Source organism: Eutrigla gurnardus, assembly GCF_963514095.1.
Source record: "Eutrigla gurnardus genome assembly, chromosome: 3".
Lineage (NCBI taxonomy): Eukaryota > Metazoa > Chordata > Actinopteri > Perciformes > Triglidae > Eutrigla > Eutrigla gurnardus.
In genome coordinates this window covers 29,988,371-30,012,491 of record NC_139917.1, presented here as the reverse complement: position 1 = coordinate 30,012,491, position 24,121 = coordinate 29,988,371, and the positions used below count along the sequence as shown (strand labels likewise).

The window sequence follows — 24,121 nt, the reverse complement described above, 5'->3', positions numbered from 1 at the left end:
AAAAGTGTTTTCATGATAATGACGACGATGACTGTGGTGATGACATCATCAGGTGGTTATTTTGACAGCAACTGCAGGAATCTATGGATGACTTGTTACACTACGGAGGGCTTTTATTTTGAAAGCTGTTCACTTTACACAGAAATAAGGACCTTTTATTATTCATTTATTATATGAATGTATTGTTGTGGTTTATAAAAGTGTTTTGATCTTGTGCATTCAAGATAAGAAGATTTATACTCAAATTGTTATACATTGTTGGTGAAGTCATTATTAAGGAGACCCTGCATACTGAAAGATGTTTTTAATGATATACTGAAAATAAACAAAACAAAATCTTACCAACAAAACTTTAAATTAATACATAAATAAAGTAGCTATTGTTTATTTTGTGCACAGAATTCCTTTTGTAAAAATAAAAATGTAAAAAGTCTTTGCGTTTTTTTCAAATTAACGAGAAAATGCTTTGGTTTCATTTAAAATGTTTTTTTTTTTTTTGGTTTCGTTTGACACTTCAGAGCCACCGTACTGGTTGCAACGTGACTTCAGAAAGTGAGTAAATGTGAGAAATAAGCGCATTATTTTAATAATACCTTAAACAGTCATTACTTTACTTACTTGCTTGACGGTTTCTATAATTATCATTCTGACGTTAAACTCCTCTCAAGTCAGTTTTGGGTTCTTTTTTTTTGTGACCTCTGTGTGAAGGCACTTCTGCACCTCCATGTGAACTGACTGTAAACAAACCCGCCACTCATTAATATTCTGAGAGGTAGAGGGCGTGGTTTGCGATAAGCCCCGCCCCCCGTGCTGGTGGATATTACCCAGCGTCCCCCCCGCCGGTGCCGATCAAAGTGCTGTCCGCGCTTCAGTTGCAGTTTCGACGTGAGAGCTCCGTTCAGTGGGAGCTGGAATAAAAGAAAACCAGGACAATAGCAGACAAAAGGGTTTCCCCCGGCAGGAAGGACGCAGGACGGCTCGTTGTCTTTCTGTCGCGGACTTCGTGGAGGTTTTTCTGGGAAGCTGCAGCTGTGCATGTCCCATCCGGAGGGTTCCGGAGCGAAGGGTCGCACCGACTACCACTGAGCCCCGACAGCCGTAAAAGGCAGCGTACCTACCGCCGGCATGACCCTGGCACGGAGCTCCGTCCTCCTCCCCGCTGCCTTCAGCATGCAGCTCCTGCTGCTCTCTGCCCGCATACAGGTACGCCAGACTCCCGCTGATATTCACCATATTTAAGTTTTTCTCCAAGCAGCGGAGTTGTGGGCGAACAATTTGCTTTTCTTGCATTTACTTTCCGCAAAGTTTGGCAAAAGTTGTCAAAAGTAAAAAACGAACAAACCCAAACGTTTAAATGAATGAATAAGTCTATTTCTCAAATGGTTACTATTGGTTTTATGATGAAATGTGGACACATTTTCAGAGACAGGTGGATTAAGTCCTTCAAATGTTTATTAATTATTAATTAAGCATTCTTAAAAAAAGTGAGTTGTGCTCAAATAAGTGACTTTTAAGGGTTTGGAGGGGAAAAAACAACATCATGTAATGTTTTATTAACGAAATGTTGCTTTTGGTGGTTTAAAAAATTAAGACTTTATGAGGCAATTTCGAGGATCATTGGTGTTTACAGTTGTGTGCATACATAAGTCACTTCTGATGGGACTCTTTGAAAACTCCTTTTGATTCGGGTCAGCGTGGGGTCACGTCGACTGTGTCTGGAGCTCATGCATGAACATTAACCATGTTTGTGTTCATAAGAATAAGAAGCACTGAAGCCATGATGTCAAACTTTATTGGATTAACTTTGACTTTCTTGTAATTTTAAAGGGTCAATGCACCATTTTTTAGCGATGCAACGTTTGTCATGTTGTCACAGTTGTGTGATGGCTCTGAAAAGAAGTCTGAGGAAATATCCCCTGATGATGTCACAGTGATGTCACCAGGGTCACCTCAACTCGGGCTTTAAGACAACACATCTATGACAGAAGGGCTGCCTTTAAAAAAACGTTGTGGAGGTTTCACTGGAGAGGGGAGGTCTAACGAAAGATGCTGTTGACTTGCATTGTGGGAAATGTAGGATCTAGCATAGTGTCTGTTAGTGAGGATATCTCCACTGCTTCAATTTTGATAATTGTTTTTGGAAATTGCTGTTCAAGAGGTTAAAAGGTGTTGGAAATTCATCATCAAATGTTGCGTTTTGCCTTTTTTGCCATTTATTTATGTGGAAAAATTCAATTTGTTTAATATTTTAAGGTAAAAATGTGTCAAACATGTGCAGAATAGATGTCATCACAGGTAACAACACTGAATCAGGAAACCTGATGTGTGTCAGCAAAAGAGACCCGATCCAGCAGGGATCAATCCAGATCCAAGAACACGATTTCAATCAACCAGACCTGAGACCTGGACCTGTTAGAGACCTCTACAGCCAGAGCCAGAACTCACCTTGCCGACCCTTTCCTGCAGGTTTCTTCAGCTTCGGGACACTTTGAGCTTCAGATCTTGTCGATGCAGAACTTTAACGGGCAGCTGCAGTCCGGCGCCTGCTGCGACGGCGCCCGCAACGCCGCGGACGGGCGGTGCACGGCGGACGAATGCGACACCTACTTCCGCGTGTGTCTAAAGGAGTACCAGCTTAAGGTGTCCACCGCTGGGCCCTGCAGTTTTGGCTCCGCCTCCACGCCCGTCCTTGGCGGGAATACCTTTTCTTCGCGCGACGCCGAGAGCGATGGATCCAGGCTGGTGTTGGCGTTCAGCTTCGCGTGGCCGGTGAGTTCGACACTTCTACAGTTTACAGTCTCCTTGGTTTTGGTTGAGGACGTTTGGTTGTATTCAAGTTTTTTTTGGTTGCCCTTTAAAAATCCATGATCGACTCTCAGCGTCCGAAGGGAAGAACGATTTGCTTCAAGTTCGGGGTGGCTGGGAGGACCTGATGATAAATGCTAGCCGTTAGCATAAGCTAACTGAAAGGGTAATGGATATCATTAACAGTAATTAAAAAAAAAACGCAATAAAGTCTGGATAAATGTTCAAGCAACGTAGACCAGGCTTTTTACGTTTAGGATATGAGAATTTTCATGTCACGATTATCCCGGCAGAATAATTGCGATTCACGATATTATCCCGATAATCATCAAAAGGTGCTTAAAAATGCTCTTTTAAATTGCAAAAAAAAATTTTGCGCAATCGAATATCTTTGAGAAGATGATCACCAGGTGCATAAATAAAGGACAAACAAATAAATGATTTTTATATCCGAGCTTGACAATTTTTCTCGTGACGATATTCATGATTATCATGATAATGGAAATTCACCAACATCGACTTGTTTTTTAATAAAAAAAACTCCTATATTAGTTCCTATCTGTAATTGTAGCATGAAATCATCTCCTATTTTCTCCCCTGTTTTCTACTCCAAGTCCTTTTTAGTTCCGGTTGTTACCTTTGAACCTAGACTTTAGTTGACTTGTGGTGTGACGAGTAAACCTATACAACGTTATAGCTGAATCTCACTTTTATACCTTTTTGATCTCATGTTTGAGTTCCTACATCTGTATTTAGGAGGCTGAGTCATAAAGTTGATTTTATAAGTAATAATTATCAATTTCCCGATAGTTATGAGCTCCTCAGAGGGTTTTTTTTATTTTTATTTCCATCTCCTGTTTATTTCCCCGGCGGGATCGAGCAGTGGATTTGGAGCCGGTGGGGGTTTCTCGCTCTGGTAGTCTTCAGGGTTGATCTGGTCTGGGTCCAGACCCGGTTGTGGTTTCGTGTGCTCATCAGCGGCGGCCGCCGTGGTTTCCTGCCTGGAACTATGTGAAGATGAGCAGATGACACCGGCGAGGATGTCTTCTTCTTCTTCTTCTTCTTCTTCTTCTTCTTCTTCTTCTTCTTCTTCTTCTGCTTCTTCTTCTTCTTCTTCTTCTTCTGCATCTTCTTCTTCTTCTTCTTCTTCCCCTTCTTTCCCGTGTCGTAGTGGCAGTTATCTCCTCTGACCTCTCATTCGGTGGTGGATAAAGGGCCGTTGTTGGCGGCTCTGCTCGGCCGGCTGCGGGACATTCCTGCCGTTGACCCCGGTAACTGGCATGTTAAACGAAAGCCGTCATGGTCGTCGGGCAGGATGAGGTTTCTGTTGTTGTTGTTCCCTTCTTCTTTTTTTTCTCTTTCCTTTCCTCCCATGTAACCAGGGCCGACCCAAACAGCCTCTCTTGCGTGCGTCAGTCGTGTTTATAGGAGCTGCGATGGCGGCTCAGGATGTGTAAAGTCGTGCCAAACCTGCAGCACGTCAGCCGAGACGCAACCGTCGCTTCACACGCCCTCCTCCACGCTTTCTGTTTTTTTTTTTCTTCTTGTATTTCCTTTTTGTGCTTTTCCACCTTTTTTCTGTTTCAGTGCATTTTTTCAATTTCATCCTTCTTTCTTTTCCTCCCCGGTTTTATATGCCAGAGTACTATGGGAACAATGGGCAGGGCGCCATGGTCGGGCTGCCGCCGGGGGGCTCGTGGGACAATGCTTGGGGGGCGGAGGGGTGGGATCGGGGGGTCGGATGGTGGAACAATGTCTCCGCCGTCAAGTGAGGCGGTTTAGCAACAAGGGGAAAAAAAATCCAAAGTTAGTGATGCACACTCACCGGCATCACCACCAAAACACACGCCTTCAATCCACCAGCTGCATTACAGCGTACACGGGAGTCAAGCCGAAACCAGGTGTTTCCAGAAGGTGGCGCTAGACGAAAGGGCAGGAGGTCACCTAAAGGACCGGGTTTCATGCTCCGGGGGACGATGCATGTTCACTGCAAGGTTTTCCGTTAATTTGACGTGAAGGTGTCGAGACGTTTCCCCTCTGAAGTAATTCGCTAGCAGTTAATCCTGCTGAGGTTTGTGTTGGAACAAATGATCTGGTCTTAACCAGACCACCCCGATATAAAACACACACACACTCACACACACTCACACACACACACACACACACACACACACACACACACACACACACACACACACACACACACACACACACACACTCAGCAGTCATCCATGCAGGGTGGACGGATGACTGGTTGCCTGTAAGTTTTTGTCTGGTAAACTGAAAACAAATGATCAGCTGAAACAGGAATGGAAGGATGGAATAATAATTATAATATATAAACCTGATCAATGTTATACATTGTTTATAGATCAGCACAAAACACTAATAGGGATTGATCAAATCCCTTCCTTCCTTCCTTCCTTCCTTCCTTCCTTCCTTGCCACTTTCTTTTCCTCCATCACACCGTCAAACCGAACCCTTGGTGTGAGTTTGGTCTCCGTCACCGGTTGCGTCACCGGTTGCGTCACCGGTTGCGTCACCGTTGCGTGCTAACATGTTCCCGAGCCCTCACAGTGATTAACCCGTCACATCCACAGTGATGTTAACAGTAAAATGACAGCGGACCGTGATGGACGAGGGCTCAAGTCTCTGCAAGTTGATTTCTAATAGAAATGAACCTGAAAACGGTTCAACAGTTTGATTTGCCATCAGCTGATCTGGAACCAGGACACGTGATTGGAGACGGCATTCATGCTCTACTTTACTTCTCTACCCTGACAGACAGCTTTTTCAACTCACTATTCACAATGATCTCGATAGTGACTGACCTTGTGGTCCTTTCCATGTTCTGTAACTGTAGCATGAAATCATGGTGGAATCATGATCCTCAATGAGTCAAGTCAACTTGATGCTTCCTTCACACACTCTTGTCACATACAGGAACACATTGCTTTCCTGGATAATCACTTAGTCGCGCCACATTTTGTAAAGTGTCGATTTCAAGTGGACAGAAAGGAGAGGAATGGCTTTTTGCTGTGATTGTAAATGCTACGCTGGTTACGGAAAATGAGAAGGCGTCGTTTCATTTTGATTTATTTGATTTCAATCGCATTCATTTGAATAGCTCTTTTTGTTTTGGGCTGCTGGCAACTTGGCCTCTGGGAAATTTCTGACAATAATTATTGGTTGTCGGCTCTTTTGAGTGAAATCTTTAAGGGATTCTTGGTGGGGGAACCAGCCGGGCTCGAACTGCATCTTCTCATCATGTTGTTGCCGTGGACGATTGACCATGATTAACCACCATACGAAGCAAAAACGGAGGAAGCCCGCCCGGACCTGCCTCCACATGTCTACCGGCTCTGCCTGCTCACAAACTATTTTCCCACACTGCGCCTACAGCCAGAGAAAGCGGTTCCACCTACTCCATCAAACAATCACAGGGACTGGGGATCGAACCGACGGGCCCCGGCGAGACGAATGCTTTGGCAGGAAGCTTAGTGGAACCTGTTGGCGGGTCACCAGCCGCCAGCTTCCTCGTCACCCTGCTCTTCGTCTTAAAAATCGAATTAGCTGCTAAAAGTGTTTCTTGAAGGTGCCACCCACTGCGTTCGCTGGGCATCACGTTTATTTTCCCCTGCCGGCCGATCCGCCCGACGCCCAGATCTGGTTTCAGCCAGAGAAGTGACGCAAGGGTGTTGCAACACTTGTCCAGAGGGCTTTTTTCTGGTCACGGCTTCGGCTCGGCGGCTCGGTTCTGCATTGGTGACAGTTATGTGGCGTCGGGGTAAACGCCGCCGCGGTACGCTGGAGATGTGACGCTCTGCTCGGCGCAAAATCTGACGTAGCGTTGTTGGATTTAATCGATTAATCTTTTTTAGATTGTGGTTCAAATTCTTGTCAGGAAGAAAAAAGAAAATATGTTGAAAACAAACCAGCTTTGTTTCCACCTGCCAGAAAACAGTGACTCGTCATCAACGATGGGGGTGTTTTTCTTTTTTTGGGGGATTGTTTGGTGACAGGGTGAAACAAAGAAAGCTTCAAATACATATCTTGAATAAGAGCTACTTAAGTGTTCTTTATGGGGAGTTAACTTACCTTAAAAATAAAAAAAACTTGATTTATAGACATATCTTTACCAAATTTTGGGCCAAATGGCATCACAAAATTTGGCTCAACCGATGGGATGTTCTGTGCAAGAAGGGAGTGGATCCTGTCGGCTCGTTTTCCCAGGCCCCGTGGATGCAGGTCATTTTATACTCGCAAGGGATGCTCGTGGCTAGGGATCGGACTTCATCCCGGATCGGGATTTAAAAACCACGCATGATAAGTCGATCCTGGTGATTTTCCATTATCGGGAAAATCGAGAATATCGTCACTTTAAAAAGCTACTTAGTCCTCCTACGTAGTCCTCTATCTAGGCCTCTACATAGTCCTCTATTTAGGCCTCTACATCGTCCTCTATTTAGGCCTCTACATAGTCCTCTATCTAGGCCTCTACATGGTCTTCTATATAGTCCTCTCTACGTAGTCCTCTACATGGTCCTCTACATGGTCCTCTATGCAGTCCTCTACATGGTCCTCTATGTAGTCCTCTACATGGCTACAAGCATTGAGGACATTGAATAGAATAGAACAGAATAGAGTAGAGTAGATGGAATGCTTCCCTCGCTCCCCCGTTTGTGGGTAAATCCACCAGACGTTTCCATGTCGGAGAACACAGGAACGTGTAAGACGTGAACGAATCCCCCGTGTGATGTTTGTTCTGGCTCATTATGGTCCAATAATCCTGTCAGCTGCTCTGAGCGCTCGATAACCTGACATCACAGCCCGGCTCACCACTAATCTGTAAACCACGCGGGCCGACTGCGGTTTCCTGCAGGGCTGAGTTTATCTAGCTGCCGTGGATCTACGCCAGCGCCGGCAGGGTTCGTTAAGCGTGGACGGGATGACGAGACCACCGAGGTTGAAGTTCGGGGAACATTGAAAGCCTGTTGTGTGTCAAAGATAACGTCGACGCCGCAACGACCAAGTCACAGTGTTCCCAGAGTTCCCAGTGTTCCCAGAGTTCCCAGTGTTTCTAGTGTTCCCAGAGTTCCCAGTGTTTCTAGTGTTCCCAGAGTTCCCAGTGTTTCTAGTGTTTCTAGTGTTCCCAGAGTTCCCAGTGTTCCCAGAGTTCCCAGTGTTTCTAGTGTTCCCAGAGTTCCCAGTGTTTCTAGTGTTCCCAGTGTTCCCAGATTTCCCAGTGTTCCCAGAGTTCCCAGTGTTCCCAGAGTTCCCAGTGTTCCCAGATTTCCCAGTGTTCCCAGATTTCCCAGTGTTCCCAGATTTCCCAGAGTTCCCAGTGTTTCTAGTGTTCCCAGAGTTCCCAGTGTTTCTAGTGTTCCCAGAGTTCCCAGAGTTCCCAGTGTTCCCAGAGTTCCCAGTGTTCCCAGAGTTCCCTTCATGTAAAACGTACACTGCTACAATATCGGTCTGACAACAATCCAATTTTATTTTAATCAGAAGATTAATTTAATATGTCAACACAATATGAGCAAAACATGCTGTTCATTGTGATGAATTACCCATAATGCCCCCCCCCCCCCCCCCCCCATTAATTAATTAATGAATTCATTCATTCATTCCATCCATTTTCTACCGCTTAGCCTGTGTTCATTCATTCATTTCTGTATGCGTAAATCTTTATTCAGATATTCTTGATTGTGACGATTTTATCACGGATCACTAATTATATATATATATATATATATATATATATATATAGAGAGAGAGAGAGAGAGAGAGAGAGAGAGAGAGCCTCAAACCACAATAACACACACACACACACACTGGCAGGCTCTGCTGTCTGTCATCCGATAGCGGTGAGAGCGACAGTGGCCTTAAGAGAGACAAAGAGTTTCAAAGAAGAGCCGAAATAATGGATTCACACACACACACACACACACACACACACACACACACACACACACCCCATCACTGTAAAGAGACTTCGGCATGTTTCTGTGAATTCCGTGTCCAGTGTTTCTCGTTAACTTCTGTCAGAGTTCCTTAAAGTTGAGTCTGATCTTTATCTGTGCATGTCAGTGGATTATTTGATTTGTTGTCTTTTTTTTATAATATTATAATATTATTATTATAAATACTCACAGAGGCTGTTTGAAATGTTGATGAGAAACGTTCCACTGATTGATTTCCCTCTCCGTCTGTCTGTGCAGAGGTCGTACACGTTGATCGTGGAAGCCTTGGACTTCAACAACGACTCGTCCTCCGGCAGTGAGTATCCTCATCTTCATCCTCCTCATCTTCATCACTCTTCCTGCTTCACTCCTCTCTGCTGCTCTGCTTAGTTTCAGACTGACATGAACGTGACCTTTGACACGAGCGCTCGTGTGAAAACCGACTCCCAAGTCCATTTCAGGTTGTTTGTTTAAACGCTGAAAGAAACTGTTTTTTTGTTTTGTTTTGTTTTTAAATCCAAAATTGGGATTAAGATTCGTATTATCTATAGAATTACGTTTTGATATATTTATTTTATGTGAAAATGGTAAACACACACACACTGCAGCCTGTGGAGGTGTTTACATGCCCTGGACGAGTCCCATTCAGGAAACTGGTTGTAAACAGTGTGTGAGGAAGAGGAGGAGGAAGAGAGTGGAACTGGCAACTTTTAGTTTGAGCCTCTGTTTATCACCCAGCGGTCAGCAAGGCGGTTGGAGCGAGAGTATTGGCTCTGTGCTGTATTTGGCATACCTCAGGGAACCATTATAGGCCCGGTGTGAAGTCGGCCCAGGTGGGCTTCACTGCAGGCAGCAGGGAACGGTGGAGAGGGGGGGGGGTCGAGTTTATTGGAGTTGTATTCCAAGCGTGGAACTTGAAATGTGGTGTTTGTTAGTTTAGTTGAAATGCTGATGGATTCCAATGGCGTTGGGCAATATATAATTATAATATTGCGATATCAGAACATGGCATAAATGTTGTTTCCAGGCTGCATGGCAGTAAAGGGTCATTTCCTTTACCCACTTAGTTCTTATATCCACATTACTGATGATTATTTATTAAGAACATCTCATTATATATATATTCTGTGTAAGCGGCAATAATCAACTCCACAATATCGTTGCAATAGTGATATCGAGGTATTTGATCAAAAATAGTGATATTTAAATTTTTGTCCAGTATAAGATATCGTGAAACAATGATGTCGGAGGGAGTTTGTTCAGAAAGTCGAGGCCGCTGTCGAGCCAAATGAGGACAGAACAAATATTGACCCTCTCGGTTTAGCATCAACTAGCTAAGTGCCCCTAACTCGTGGGCTTTAATGGCCGCCTGCTTTGTACTGTGCAGCGGCAGGAACCGTGCGCTACACAACAATTAGAAAAATAAATGCGACATTCGTGGGATTTTAGCTAGCATAAATGCTGATTGTTAGCATCGTAATAAAGCAGCAAATTTGCGACTTTAAAATGAGCAAATATGCTAATTTTAAAGTAGCAAATTTGCGTCTTTAAAAATAAAAATAGACTTAACAAATGAAAACAGGTTAAAAAACAACATTTAAACGTTCAGGAAATTCACACAAAAGACACGACTCAAAAATGCATTCTGCTAATAAAATAACGTGGTTTAAGATGTCTCAGTCGCTCACGTTGAGCTGAACGTGTGCAGGACGCCGTCGGCAGGTTTTTCTTTTTTTCTTCGGCCGCTCCTCCGAGCTGCAGCTGCAGATCTCCGGCAGGTGTTGGTCCGACAGCTCAGCCAGCTTTCATCGATAAAGTGCCAGATCTGAATATTTGCTCAAATATTCCGGACGGAACGGATCCAGCCTTTTAACTATTTAACAATTTTTTTCAAATCTGCTACCTCTGTGCTATTTTCAGCACCTTTCTTTCTTTTTTTTTTATTCCCCATCGTGATGTGAAGTGTCACAGTTTGCTCCCAGACCCGATGGTCGTCCTCCGGTCTCCTTTTCTTTTTCGGCCCTTTCGGTTGCAGCTGTTTCGTCGGTCAAACGGACGCCGTCACCTCGGCCCGACCACACTTTCTACCCCTCCGGTGAAATACCACGGAGCAGCTCAACGCTGGAATATTACAGCAGCCGGCCTCCTCCTGCAGCTGCAACTACCGACGAGGCTCAAAGGCAGACTGTCGGGCCGAAGGGCGATAAACTGACCCCAATAAAACAATATAATTAATATTGTTATTGTTAATAATTATAATTAAACTGCCTTATCTCTGAGGCTGAATACAGATTATTATTGCAGAATATTGATAACTGTAAGTCTCAAAAAACATGTTGTCTTCAAGCCCTATAAAGCTGCACCAATCAGAGGCTTCAGACACTTCTGCACCTGTGGTTCTTTCACAATAAAAGCCTTTCGGCGATGCATGTTTGCCTCTTTTGCCTTCTTCCCGTCTGTTTGAAACGCAACTAAACCAAACTCACTCCAGCTCGCCGTTCTCTGCGTCTCCAGGCATCGGCGGGGCGGCGATCGAGAAGGCCGTCCACTCGGGGATGATCAACCCCAGCCGCCAGTGGCAGAGCCTGAAGCACAACGGCCCCGCGGCTCAGTTCCACTTCCAGGTGCGCCTCAGCTGCGACGAGCACTACTACGGCTTCGGCTGCAACAAGTTCTGCCGGCCGCGAGACGACTTCTTCGGACACTACGAGTGCGACCACAACGGCAACAAGACGTGCCTGGAGGGCTGGTCCGGTCCGGACTGCAACACGGGTGAGTCCACAAACCCACGGGGGACGTCGCCGTGACGACGGCTCCGTTTCCTGTCGCTGCTTGTTCTTTCGTCGTGGTGCGTGTTGGTTAACGGCTTCTCTCTCCGTCCCTCCGCAGCGATCTGCAGACAAGGCTGCAGCACAGAACACGGATCCTGTAAAGTTCCCGGAGAGTGCAAGTGAGAAGCAACACACACACACACACACACACACACACACACACACACACACACACACACACACACACACACACACACGCACACACGCACACACACACACACCATCTTTGTCCGTATTCGATTGTTTTTGTTTAATTCACCCTTTTTTTTAAATTTAAAACCTTATTGAAAAAGTCCAAGTATTCTGTCTATTTTATCTTCACAATGGCAACTTTATTCATATTATATTTTGACTTGTTTCTCATTTGATTTAACTATTAATTTCTGATATTTGTCGGTAAAAAGCACTTTTTTTCGTTGGTACACAGGAAATTAATGTTTTATACAAAGAAATCGAGACAATGATGCAAATTCATGACGCAAAAAGATGAATTGTCATGGTAACTGTGTGTGTGTGTGTGTGTGTGTGTGTGTGTCAGGTGTCTGTACGGCTGGCAGGGAGATTACTGTGATCAGTGCATCCCACATCCCGGCTGCGTTCACGGCGGCTGTGTGGAGCCGTGGCAGTGTCTCTGTGACACCAACTATGGAGGCCAGCTGTGTGACAAAGGTACACACACACACACACACACACACACACACACACACACACACACATAGGAACACACATGGGAACACTTGGACTCGGGTCCTTTTTCCAAAATGAGACGGTGTGATCTCCAGAGGATTTCCCGTTTGTGTCGCCTAGCAACCAGCTACGGTTAACCAGGACGCACATAAGAAGGAGTGACTAACTGTTATTAAAATGGATATTATTAATCATATTTTATTCTTTTTTTATGTCATACTGTTGGAGGATATGCTTCATGATATGAAATGTGGTTTGTTGCAGATCTGAACACGTGTGCGACGCTGCAGCCGTGTTCCAACGGAGGAACCTGCAGCAACACGGGGCCGGACAAATACCACTGCTCCTGTCCGGACGGCTTCTCCGGGCTCAGCTGTCAGAGAGGTGAGAGGTCGTGATGTCATCAAATCCAGAGTTTTATTGTCCTATTCTGATCGCATTCCTGCTCCCCAGAGGATGAACCCTTAATAAGCCCAGTGTGTCAGAAACACGCAGATCCACTCACATATTAATTCACATAAATTGAAGATATTTTTTACATTTCTTTCTTTCTTTCTTTTTTTTTGCTATACTTTACTACTGCTTTTATCTTTCATGTATTTATTGCTTAGGATTCTGAGGATCCCATTTGCTTGTTTTTCTTTTTCTCTGACTATGTTTATATTATGCACCAATACACCAAAGCAAATCGTCTGTATGTGAAAATATAAACCAGATTCTGAATTGTAGAAATAAAAAAATAACAAACAAACATTTATTTTCATTGTCAAAAGTAGGTGATTCCATGTTCACAGCGTAAAAAAAGAAAGCGAGTCTAGTTTATTTCTACGACTCATTTAAGAACAACAGGATTCGACCCAAAGTGCTGCAGAAATACACATTAAATACATCAACGGTGCATAAATGCAATAAAAGCTAATGTAATATAGAGATAATGTGATGAAACGAGAGGAGAAACAACAGTGGATGCATTCTTTCATAATTATTATAATAATACGTGTTTAGTACGACTCAGAGAAGATTCAGATTCTGGGAGTCTTTAATTAATTATTATTATGAATTCATCTTAACACTTTTTAACATTTTGTTTTTTTGTGTGTCTCAGCCAACAACGCCTGTCTGTCCAACCCCTGTCTGAGTGGAGGACGCTGCGTGGAGACCAGTCAGGGTTTTGAGTGTCGCTGTGAGCCCGGGTGGACTGGACCCTCCTGTTCCATCAGTAAGACCTCCTGAAACGTTTATTTTTTATCTCAGATCCTCTTTGAAGCCTCTTTTCATGACCCGGTTTGACTTTCTGTCTGTCTGTCTCAGATGTGGACGAGTGTCTGGCGGACCCCTGCAGTCATGGGGGGACCTGTCAAGACCTGGTGAACGGTTTCAAGTGTACCTGCCCCCCTCAGTGGACCGGAAAGACCTGCCTCATCGGTGAGTGCTGCTTCTAAACCCCCTTCTCTGTACAGCTTGTTTTAAAAATGTGTGTGTGTGGGATGCTTGTGGTTTTGGAAGGTCTAGCGCCCCGGATCCCCCTCAGACCAGCAGACCAGCAGCCACACTGCTGACTCAGCGTAGCATCTCTCCATAGTAACCCATTAACAGCGTTTACATCTCATTATTCATCCGGTGACTCGGGGACGGGTATATGTTCCATCTGTTGTTGCCCCCCCGACCTTTGACCTCCGTGTTGTTCATTGACTTGTTCGATGGTGAAAGCTAATGAGGCGTCATTTAAGGGTGTTTTCACATATATTCCTCTTTTAAACCAACCAAACCCGGCCCCCTTAAAGTGGACCGGCAGAAAAGAGACTCGGTTCTACTTGTGTCCCATGGATTTACATGTAAATGTGCATTAATATGTATTGTCCCATTTTTTTTAAGAAATAAATCTACAAATCTACTCGAAGCATTTCCCTAACAGGCACGTCAGCTTACAAAATGTTGATTAACGGCGATATAGAGTCATAGAACTTTGTACGTGAATGATTTTGGATGCAAACCACAGTAACTTTTACCGAAAAGCGGCTTTTCCCAGGCTCCGCCGGGTGTTGAAGCTCCACAAACCAAACGCCCCTCGGCTGTATCGTCTCGTTTCAGACGCCAACGAGTGCGAGGACGACCCCTGCGTCCACGCCGACTCCTGCCGGAACCTCATCGGGGGATACTTTTGCGAGTGCGAGCTGGGTTGGACGGGCCGGAACTGTGACACCGGTGAGTATGACGCATCCGGAAGTTTGGAGAAAATCTTTCCTCAAAAAAATTTGCTCTAAATATCAAAGACGCCTCAGCGACTCAGCAAATCTCTTTTTCTGGGATTTGCAGTTTTCACAAAGTCCTTCACTTTGACTTTAAACACATTTTCTCCGTTTGTTCACGCTTCAATAATAGTTTTCTCCAAATTTCACTTCCAGACGGTATCGTTTCAGTAAATCTGTGCCTCAGTGTTTGTTTTAAACTTGAATTGTTCCTCCAGATATCAATGACTGTCGAGGTCAGTGTCACAACGGGGCGACATGCAAGGTGAGCTTCGTGTGTGTTTCCGTGACAACAGCAGATCCGATTTCTCCAAACGTTCTCATTTCCCAACGGAAGATAAACATTCTGTCCTTGTTCTTCTCAACTGCTGATTGCTCCTTTTCTCTCTCTTTTTTTCCCTCCATTCTTCTGGTCACAATGGTTGATTGTTTCCTGATTGGCCAGATTCCATTACATCAGCGCCATTATCTGTCTGCGTACATACATGTTTGTGTTCAGTGTCACAAAATCAGACAAAACAACATCTAAAAAGCACAGACCATAATGACTGTGGGGGTTTTAAACTTTTAAAGACTAATTTGATCAAGTATTCAAGTTTATTATGGAGGAGCTTTATTCTTTATTGTGGCCTCGTGCATTTAAAGTGGCTGAAAATATATTAAAGAGACAAATAAATTCCAGGACCTGGTGAACGGCTACCGGTGTGCGTGCGCTCCGGGCTTCGCCGGCGAACACTGCGAGGAAGACGTGGACGAGTGCGCCAGCGGGCCGTGCCTCAACGGCGGCCGTTGCCACGACGAGGTCAACGGCTTCCACTGCCTGTGTCCGCCCGGTTTCTCTGGAGGTCACTGTCAGGTGAGCTGTTGCTAGGAGACACGGAGATTAGGGGTGGGTAAAAATATCGATACGGCAATATATCGCCATACATCCAAAGATCGATTAAAAAAAAAAAAAGATTCATGTTTAGACGCGTTATTTTCAATATTTATTCCATAGGAATGGGTTTAATGGGAATTAATAAAATGGAGAGGCTGTTTTGAGTGAAATAGTTTTGACTCAATTTGTCCTCTGATCAATATCATCTGATGTACATATACAGGTAGTTGGGTTTTCATCTTTATTTATATCGCAATATCGTGATACGTATCGTATCGTGACCAAAGTATCATGATACGTATCGTGAGTTTCTTGCCAATACTCACCCCTAACGGAGATGTTTCCAGTAATAATGTATCGGGTATTTATTACGATAAACATTTGAAAAAGTATCCTCTCATAAGGTCTGTTGGCGATCTGTAGGCTGGTTGCCGTGGTGATGCGTGTTGTGCGGGCGCCATGGAAACGGGAGCTGAGTTGTTCTCTCTGTCTACAGCTGGATATCGATTACTGCCTCCACGGTCCGTGTCAGAACGGCGGCGAGTGCTTCAACCTGGCGTCCGACTACGTCTGCAAATGTCCCGAAGACTTCGAGGGCAAGAACTGCTCGCGGCTGAGGGACCACTGCCGGACCACGCCATGCAAAGGTTCAATCCCCCCCCCCCCCCCCCAACCCCCAACCTAGCCAGCAGTATAAAAAGCTGGACACATGAATGCATCAATAATTATAATCCAGTCATATAATTTATTTATTTAAGTAGGTTTCCAAAATAGTTTGTGTAATTTGGTACTAATGACATGAATTAATTCCAATTATTTGGAGTATAACCTGGAGAATCTTTTAGTTCACAATCAGCTGAACATGCCGAAAGTTTCTCCAGATAAACATAAATAAAGGAAATCTGAATCGTGAAATCAATGTGAACGTATTTCCGTCTCGCCCCCAGTGATCGACAGCTGCACGGTGGCGGTGGTGTCCAATAGCACGCCAGGCGGCGTGCGTTTGATTTCGTCCAATGCGTGCGGCGCCCACGGCCGCTGTCAGAGTCACGCCGGTGGACAGTTCAGCTGCCGCTGCGAGGAGGGATTCACCGGGACGTACTGCCACGAGAGTGAGCGCCAATAATCAGGATAATAATAATATATTACCTTTTTGTTGCCTTCAGACTTTATTGAGGATAAAAAAATTAAATAACATGATATGTTTTTCTGTCCTTCTCTGTCTGTCAGATATAAATGACTGTGAGAGCGCCCCCTGTCTGAATGGAGGGACCTGCATCGATAAAGTCAGTCAGTATCAGTGTATCTGTGCTGACGGCTGGGACGGACCGACCTGCCAGAACAGTGAGTCCTCCCTCTTCATCCTCAGCTGTAACTAGGCGGCAAAGCCTTCAGTTCAGAGAGGTGAAGCCGATGCTGAAGTGCCTTTAAACGTACATTCTCCCTGCCGGCCACCAGGGGGCGACTCCTCTCTGGTTGTATAGAAGTCTATGAAAATGGTCCTACTTCTCTCTTGATGTATTATCTCAGTAAACATTGTCAACATGGCGGCGTTCTGATGTTGGGTTTCTGTCATGCAGACATCGACGACTGCAGCTCCGCTCCGTGTCAGAACGGCGGCGTCTGTCGAGATCTGGTCGGCAACTTCTACTGCGAGTGTAGCAACGGCTGGAAGGGGAAGACCTGCCACTCAAGTGAGTGTGTGTGTGTGTGTTTGTGTGTGTGTGTGTGTGTTGCTTCAGTTACTTTTCTTAAATCTGTTTTTCCATCCCCTGCCTGTCTGGTGAAAACCCTTTTTGAATGTTTGCGATAAACATGAAAGATTATGTGAGATATGAGGAAAATTGTCCAGATAAAAAAAAAAAAAGCCTCTTTGGATCAGCTGGACAACGCATCGTCACAAAGACGCCCGTTGTGTTCGGTACCAGGATGTAAAAGTAATAATAATAAATAATAATAATAATAATACATTTTATTTATAGGCGTCTTTCAGAGCCCTCAAGGACACCATACAGTGAATAAAAAAATTTAAAAAACAACCGCAATGTAACAATGTAACGTTACTCACGCTAACGACTTAAACGAGTCGCCCGATAAAACGTGTCAATAAGATAACGTCATATTTGCGATGGTAAGCTAGCTAGCTAGCTGAGCTAACTAAACTAAATGATACTACGACAAAATTAGACTTTTTTTGCTTGCAAAATTATCTTGAAATGGACAAACATCGTAAATATGTCGTTCATGGTCCAACTTTCTCGGTTTTGATTACTTCTTTTTTCTGAAATAACAAAGGTAACAAAGGAATGGGCAGGCCTTAGCTGTAGCGGTATTATTAAACAATCAATATCATATATATATATCATATGTATAGTATCATATAAAACACTGATGGAAACAATGAGTCCTTTTGATACATGGGTAATACTAGTAGTATTTTGTGTGGTGTTGAAGTTAAAGGGTTCTTGTCGTGGTTTCCAGGGGAGAGTCAGTGCGACGAGGCGACCTGCAGCAACGGAGGAACCTGCTACGACGAAGGGGACGCCTTCAAGTGCCTGTGCGCCGCCGGCTGGGAGGGCGCCACCTGCAACATCGGTCGGCATGACAACCAACCTGTTTTATGTTTAGCGTGTTTCGGTGAGAGAAAAAAAAAGGCTAACGGCCATGTTTGCGTCCTCCAGCGGAGAACAGCAGCTGCCTGCCGAGTCCCTGCCAGAACGGAGGAACGTGCGTGACGGACGGAGACTCCTTCAGCTGTGTTTGCAAGGAGGGCTGGGAGGGCGCCACCTGCAGCCACAGTGAGTCACTGCACAGCACTCGAGTCCCGTCTGATCTTGATTTTGATTTTATTTGATCTTTAATTTCCTCGAATACAAAGTACAATATTTACATGACATAAAATATGTCATAGAAATATAAAAAAGACCCCCAAAAATGGAAATAAATCAATAAAATAATTTGTTCGAGGAGACACAGGAGGAAGCCACGCTTATGTCCTGCACCTTCTTTGCATTATCACATGATCGCAAAAAAACATGATCAGAGCGCATTAATGGGCCGACATCGGACATTTTGCAATTCCAATGTTAACATTCTCATTTTATACAATCTTTTGGATTAGTTGTTGAGAAATGGCCGCTGCTAGTCGACTGAAGATATTTAATATTAAAGTCCAGAGGTGGACGAAGTCTGTGAGGGAAGTCTAAACGTTTTCTTTCTTTCTCTTCCAGACGCCAACGACTGCAGCCCTCATCCCTGGTGAGTTCAAACATACCAGGATCACTAGTAGGCTCAATTTTTATTCATCATCAAGCAAAAATCCCATAATAACCTTTCTGAACTCATGAAAAACGCCATATATTATTTTTGTGTTTTTCAAAATACTATACTGACATTTTTTAATGATGTTCTATGGCATTGATGACTTACTATACCAGAGTTTTTATGACACACTGACATTTTCTTTTTGACGGAACTTTTAATATAGATAGACATTTTAGTATGACTTTGTATATATACATTTTTCTCACATACTTTTATTTTGTTTTTAAATTTACTTATAGATTTATTTTAAAATCTGATGCCATCAGAATTTTGCCCCTAAAAAAAAACAACAACCTATAAATCAATAAGTTGTTTTTCCAAAATAAAAGTCCCTCTCCGTCCTGCAGTTACAACAGCGGGACCTGCGTCGACGGAGACAACTGGTATCGGTGTGAATGTGCACCGGGGTTCGCAGGCCCAGACTGCAGGATCAGTGAGTGTTGACCTTTAACCTTTTCTCTCAGTGCGTTTCTTCATCCTTTTTTATTTGTTACTTTTATATAAATAATAATGATACAAGTGCTGTTAAGTTTGGGCTTCAAATCCTCAAGACCTGAACTCAGCTCCCGTGTCTTGCTGATTAAATTCAAGAGAGCACACTTAAGGTGGGCTGATATTTTAAGGTGGACCAGCTTTTTTTTCACATCAAGTCTCTCTTTTGTTTTATTTATTTATATGCATATTATATATATTTTTTGCCCTTTGTATTATCTTTTGACATTTCTTATCGACAGCATTAATCAATCTAAATTTTGATCGTCGGTTAGTGATTTGAAATGATCAACATCCTTGAATAAAAGGAATCGAACACAGAGTTCTCCGCCTCTCTGTGTTACAGAAGAGAGAGGAATGTAATAGAAAAAAAACCCCTAAAAACCAACTCACGTCTTTTTCAGATATCAATGAGTGCCAGTCGTCGCCGTGCTCCTTCGGCTCCACATGTGTGGACGAAATCGATGCTTTCCGCTGCATCTGCCCAGCGGGAAGGACCGGGCCGCGCTGCCAAGAAGGTACGGACGTCACATAACATGATCCACTTCATATCACAAAGCAGACAAGATCATATCTCATCATAAACCCGATAGCCACCAGGCATGTTAGTGTTGCGAAGTCCGAATTGAGTGCTCACGCTGCCCCCGGTGGCTTTGTGCTGCAGCGTCGGGGAGGCCCTGTGTGGTCGGAGCGCTGGTGGCTCTGGATGGAAGCGGATGGGACGAAGGCTGTAACAAGTGCCGCTGCCACAACGGAAGGATCGTCTGCACCAAGGTAACCCACGCCTACGTTTGATGCCGTTCTTCAAGCTCCACTTGTTGCTCACACGATGTCTAGAAAATCTGCAAGAATGAAACGAATCCTTTGGATGGTTTATTGGACATTAGATATCAGTAAAAAGGTTGCTTGATTTTATAACTCAGCTGTACACTAAATCAATACTAAGCAGTACTTAGATGACCGATTGTTGCTATAATGTTGCTGTACTCCCTTTTATTTGGTTCATTCATGATTTCATGTCTGTTCATTGTTGTCAGCTGTTTAGCTACTAAGAGATAATTACCATTTTACACTGTTAAACAGCAGTTAGTTTGTTTTTTTAAACATGCAATGTATTGGATGTTAGGTGGACTGCAGGAGCCCAGCCCACCGGGCCCCGCCCACACCCAGGTGTCTGTCGGAGAGCAGCTGCGCCAACGTCACCTTCACCTTCAACAAGGACATCATGGCGATGGTGAGTTTGGTTTCCCGCTTCCACCTCCTCCACATTCTCTCCGTCCAACTTTCGTTTTTGGGCAAAAGTGCCCGTTCAGTTCGTACAAATGCTCTTCTTTGGCTGTTTTCATATAAGGTACAATTTCTTTGTACTTTGCTCGAGTGTGCAAATTCTGGAGGAGACGGGTGGCTTTGAGAGTTGCCTACATGGTGTACCGAGACTTTTATGCTAAATAGTAGTCCACTTCCGTGTTTACTGAATGAATTTCACTCCTGATGCAAATGGTACCCCGTGTGAGGCTTACTTGAGACCGCCTTTTCAAGTGTACGTTACGGTACACGGTGTTCACGCTCACCAAACCAACCAGACTTTTGGGGTGAAGTGTACTTGGATCCGGGCCTAGGTCCCTTGTGTGAAAACCTCTTTAATACCATTTGTCATACAGTGGTGGAATGTAACTGTTACCGACCAGCAATCTGAACTTCTCAACGCCACCTTTCCATGAATCGTGCTCCAGACGATTTCCTAGTAGATGTACTTGTATTTGAGTATTTCCACTTGCTACTTTTCTACATTTATTGGACAGCTTAAGTTCAATCAGTACATGCAAAGAGTTGAAAAAATATGATGCTTTGTCGTGAATTTGACCACCCAATAGCTGAAATTCATTTTCTGTCGATCAACCAATCGATTAATCGGACACTATTTCCTTGGTCGCAAGCTTTTTTCATGCAAAAACATTTGCAACCTTTTTTGTCATAATGTTGAGGTTAGGACTGATGATTTGGGGGGAAAACCCTAACCCTACAATCCCAACAATCGATCGATTAACGGAGCAAACGATTGCCGTCATGTGTAGGATATCGTGCAGAAGCTGATGTTGCTCCTCTGGTTGTGGTTGCTGCAGGGCGTGACGGTGGAGCAGGTCTGTCGCGAGCTCAGGAGCCTCTACGTCATCAGGAATCTGTCATCCGACCCCACGGTGTCCGTGACCTGCGAGCCGTCGTTCAGCACCAACAAGGAGATCCACGCAGCCATCGTGAGTCTCCGCCTGGTCTCCAAAAGTCACTTTCAGCTTGATGTGATCTGGTCATGATTTTCTCTCATTTTCCAGTAGATCGCATTAACATTTTTAGCAAAAGTCTGGAGCAAAGCATTTGGAGTTTCAAACCACTGTGTCCCGCAGCCAGAGCAAATAAAATGCATCCAGTGCACCACATTATTTTTTCTCAGGATCGGAGAAGCTTTCATGATTTATCGTGTTGCATGAATCGGTGATTCGAGGGCACCAACGCAAACGTTTATTTAGACTGAAATGTCACAGATAAGCAGACCATAATGTTTTTTTTTTTTTCTGTCAAACGTTTCAGTCCACAGAGGACCAGCGGAGAGGTCTGACCTTTGTCAAGGAAATCACAGACAGGATCATGGATCTGGTCAGCAAGAGGAGCGCCAACAGCACCGTCATCGGCGCCATCGCGGAGGTTCGGATCCAGAGACGCCAAAGCCACAACGTCAACGGTGAGCCACTTAAACGCAAACAACACTTCTTTCCTAATTCTTTGACTTTGGTACGCCAGTAAGTGCTCCTTCTAGATCTTGATTTATTTTTGTTAAAAGGCATCCGCCAAAGTTTCTACTCAAACGGCTGAGACCCGTGTGATGTCGTTGATAGAAGAATCTAGGGGTTGGATCTGGAGTTAAGACTTATTTTGTTTCGGGGAGTGCCAGAATGATTTTTAATTCTCGTTTATTTTGAATATAAAGGTAAAGCCCTACATGCATACTGGGTTTGAGCCCTGTTAGAACTCTGTCTACTAAACCCAGCTGACTACAGGATGGGTTGATCACTAGATAAAGTCATGGTATAGTATGTAGAAAAGAGTTGTAGTAAAGCATCTCATAGAATGTCATGGTATAAAATACATTCTTATTGGACATACATACCATTGTCATTCAAAAACAGACATATGGTATGTCGGGAGGGGTAGCCTGTATGGTGTATAGAGGGGAAAAACCCACAAAAAGTCATAGTATAGTATGTAAAAGTATACTAATAAAGGTCATAATATAGTATGTAAAAGTAATAAAATAATTAGTATAGTAGGTCAAAGTAATAAAAGTATGAGTATAGTATGTAAAAGTAATAAAAATCTTAGAGTAGAGTATGTCGACAAAAGTTTTATTTATAGTATTTAAAAAGAAAGTGTCTGAGTACAGTATTTGCTAAAGACAGCCATAGAAATGCAAGTAAAACGACTCACTGACCTCCGTTCCCCGTCCACGCAGCAGACCACCTGGTGCCCCTGCTGGTTTCCGCAGTGATCGCCGTCTGGGCCTTGGCGGTCGCCCTGACGTTGCTGTGGTGCGTGAGGAGGCGGAGGAAGCGGAGCGCCCACGCGGGGGTCAGCGCGCAGGCGGCGCCGTCTTTGGCGCCGGCCGCCGAGGACAACAACGCCCTCCACAACGGCGTCTGCAATGCCCGCGAGCAGCTCAACCACATCAAGAACCCCATCGAGAAGAACAAACACCACCATCACCACCACCTGCTCCTCCGTCACCACCTCTGCGAGGACAAGAACGCCGTCAACGCCCAGATCAGGAAGCCGGACGCTGGGAGCCAATCGGATGAGGACGAGACGGAGAAGAGGCTGCAGAAGGCGAGGTTTCCTCAGGCGACGCCGGCGTACTCGCTGGTGGACTGGGAGGAGCGGCCGCCGCGTCACATGACGGGCAGACCGCCGCGCTGGACGAGCAAACAGGACAACAGGCAGCCGCAGAGCGTAAACAGGACGGAGTACATCGTATAAACCAGCGAGCTCCAAATGACCTTTTGGGTTTTTTCCTCTTTTTTTTTCTTTTCAACTGAATTTCAAGATGGATTTTTTTGCTGATTAATTTATGACGCTGGTCTGAATGGTCCACCGCGGTTGGCTGGATCTCCGATTTAGTGGGGACCTCGTTAAGGACAATTTGGAAAAAGTACCTTTTTGTTTGGAGAAGGAGTTTTGACCAATTTAGGGTGGAAAAAAATACATATTTATTTTGTTTTTCGGGGGGGGATTTGAGTCAATATGAAGAATCGTCCACGTAGAATGTTTCTGTATAGATGTGTAAATATTTTTTAATTAATCATTGTGTATATTTGATTTATTAACTTAATTTGTCAAGAGCCTTAAGATATTCCCTTTTTTTAATTTATGAGTATTATTTGGAGTCGAGTGTTAAACTACTTCTTGATGGAATTTTCATTTGGATATATTTTTAACGCCAGAAGTGCTCTTGAAAGAATTTTTTAGCCTTTTGGATTTGGGCATTTTTTTTCGTGCCTCAACTAAATGTTTTGTACATCGCGTGTTCGATGCCAGTTTGGTTTTGGCGTGTTTGCCAGGATGTTCTGTTGAAATCGCTCGTGGACAAGGAGAGTGAGGAGGGGGAGTGACGGCGGTTAGAGACACATTTTGCTGCTGCGGAGGACTTTTTTTTTTTTTTTTATCAACATGGTGGCAGACATATTGCTTTTGCTACTGAAAAGAAATCCTTCAAGGGACTTTTTGTAGTATTCTGTACAGTGTATTGAAAAAAGGCTGTTTCCATGTTTGTAACAATCTGAAACCTGCGTGATTAAAGGAGCCCCGTGGAGTTTCTGAAACTCCACAGAAGAAGAGTTCAACGACATC

The 24,121-nt window shown here is 44.2% G+C and overlaps 1 protein-coding gene across 3 annotated transcripts; it reads left to right on the top strand.

Moving 5' to 3' along the window:
- The first annotated feature begins 887 nt into the window (after positions 1 to 887).
- Positions 888 to 23,678, top strand: LOC311011341 (protein jagged-1a-like). Of its 3 annotated transcripts, none has more exons than XM_084006241.1 (26): positions 888 to 1,203; positions 2,467 to 2,769; positions 9,024 to 9,081; positions 11,280 to 11,537; positions 11,655 to 11,715; positions 12,135 to 12,265; positions 12,548 to 12,667; positions 13,389 to 13,502; positions 13,595 to 13,708; positions 14,375 to 14,488; positions 14,751 to 14,797; positions 15,215 to 15,388; positions 15,906 to 16,056; positions 16,357 to 16,521; positions 16,640 to 16,753; positions 16,990 to 17,103; positions 17,891 to 18,004; positions 18,091 to 18,207; positions 18,640 to 18,667; positions 19,081 to 19,166; positions 19,630 to 19,743; positions 19,890 to 19,999; positions 20,352 to 20,459; positions 21,301 to 21,480; positions 21,812 to 21,962; positions 22,734 to 23,678. In XM_084006241.1, the coding sequence occupies exons 1-26, from the start codon at positions 1,126 to 1,128 to the stop codon at positions 23,249 to 23,251; spliced, it is 3,642 nt and encodes a 1,213-aa protein (XP_083862367.1). In that variant the 5' UTR covers positions 888 to 1,125; the 3' UTR covers positions 23,252 to 23,678. The 3 variants fall into 3 exon arrangements, with proteins under 3 accessions (XP_083862367.1, XP_083862366.1, XP_083862368.1); XM_084006240.1 differs by having other exon boundaries at positions 22,731 to 23,678; XM_084006242.1 differs by having other exon boundaries at positions 889 to 1,203; positions 21,349 to 21,480; positions 22,731 to 23,678.
- The last annotated feature ends 443 nt before the right edge of the window (positions 23,679 to 24,121 follow it).

Bases quoted from the DNA above. Each gene is read 5' to 3' on its own strand.
- LOC311011341 (XM_084006240.1), top strand. From the start codon at position 1,126: ATGACCCTGGCACGGAGCTCCGTCCTCCTCCCCGCTGCCTTCAGCATG. The intron at 18,208-18,639 runs GTGAGTCACTGC...TTTCTCTTCCAG, and splicing joins GGGCGCCACCTGCAGCCACA to ACGCCAACGACTGCAGCCCT. The intron at 18,668-19,080 runs GTGAGTTCAAAC...TCCGTCCTGCAG, and splicing joins GACTGCAGCCCTCATCCCTG to TTACAACAGCGGGACCTGCG.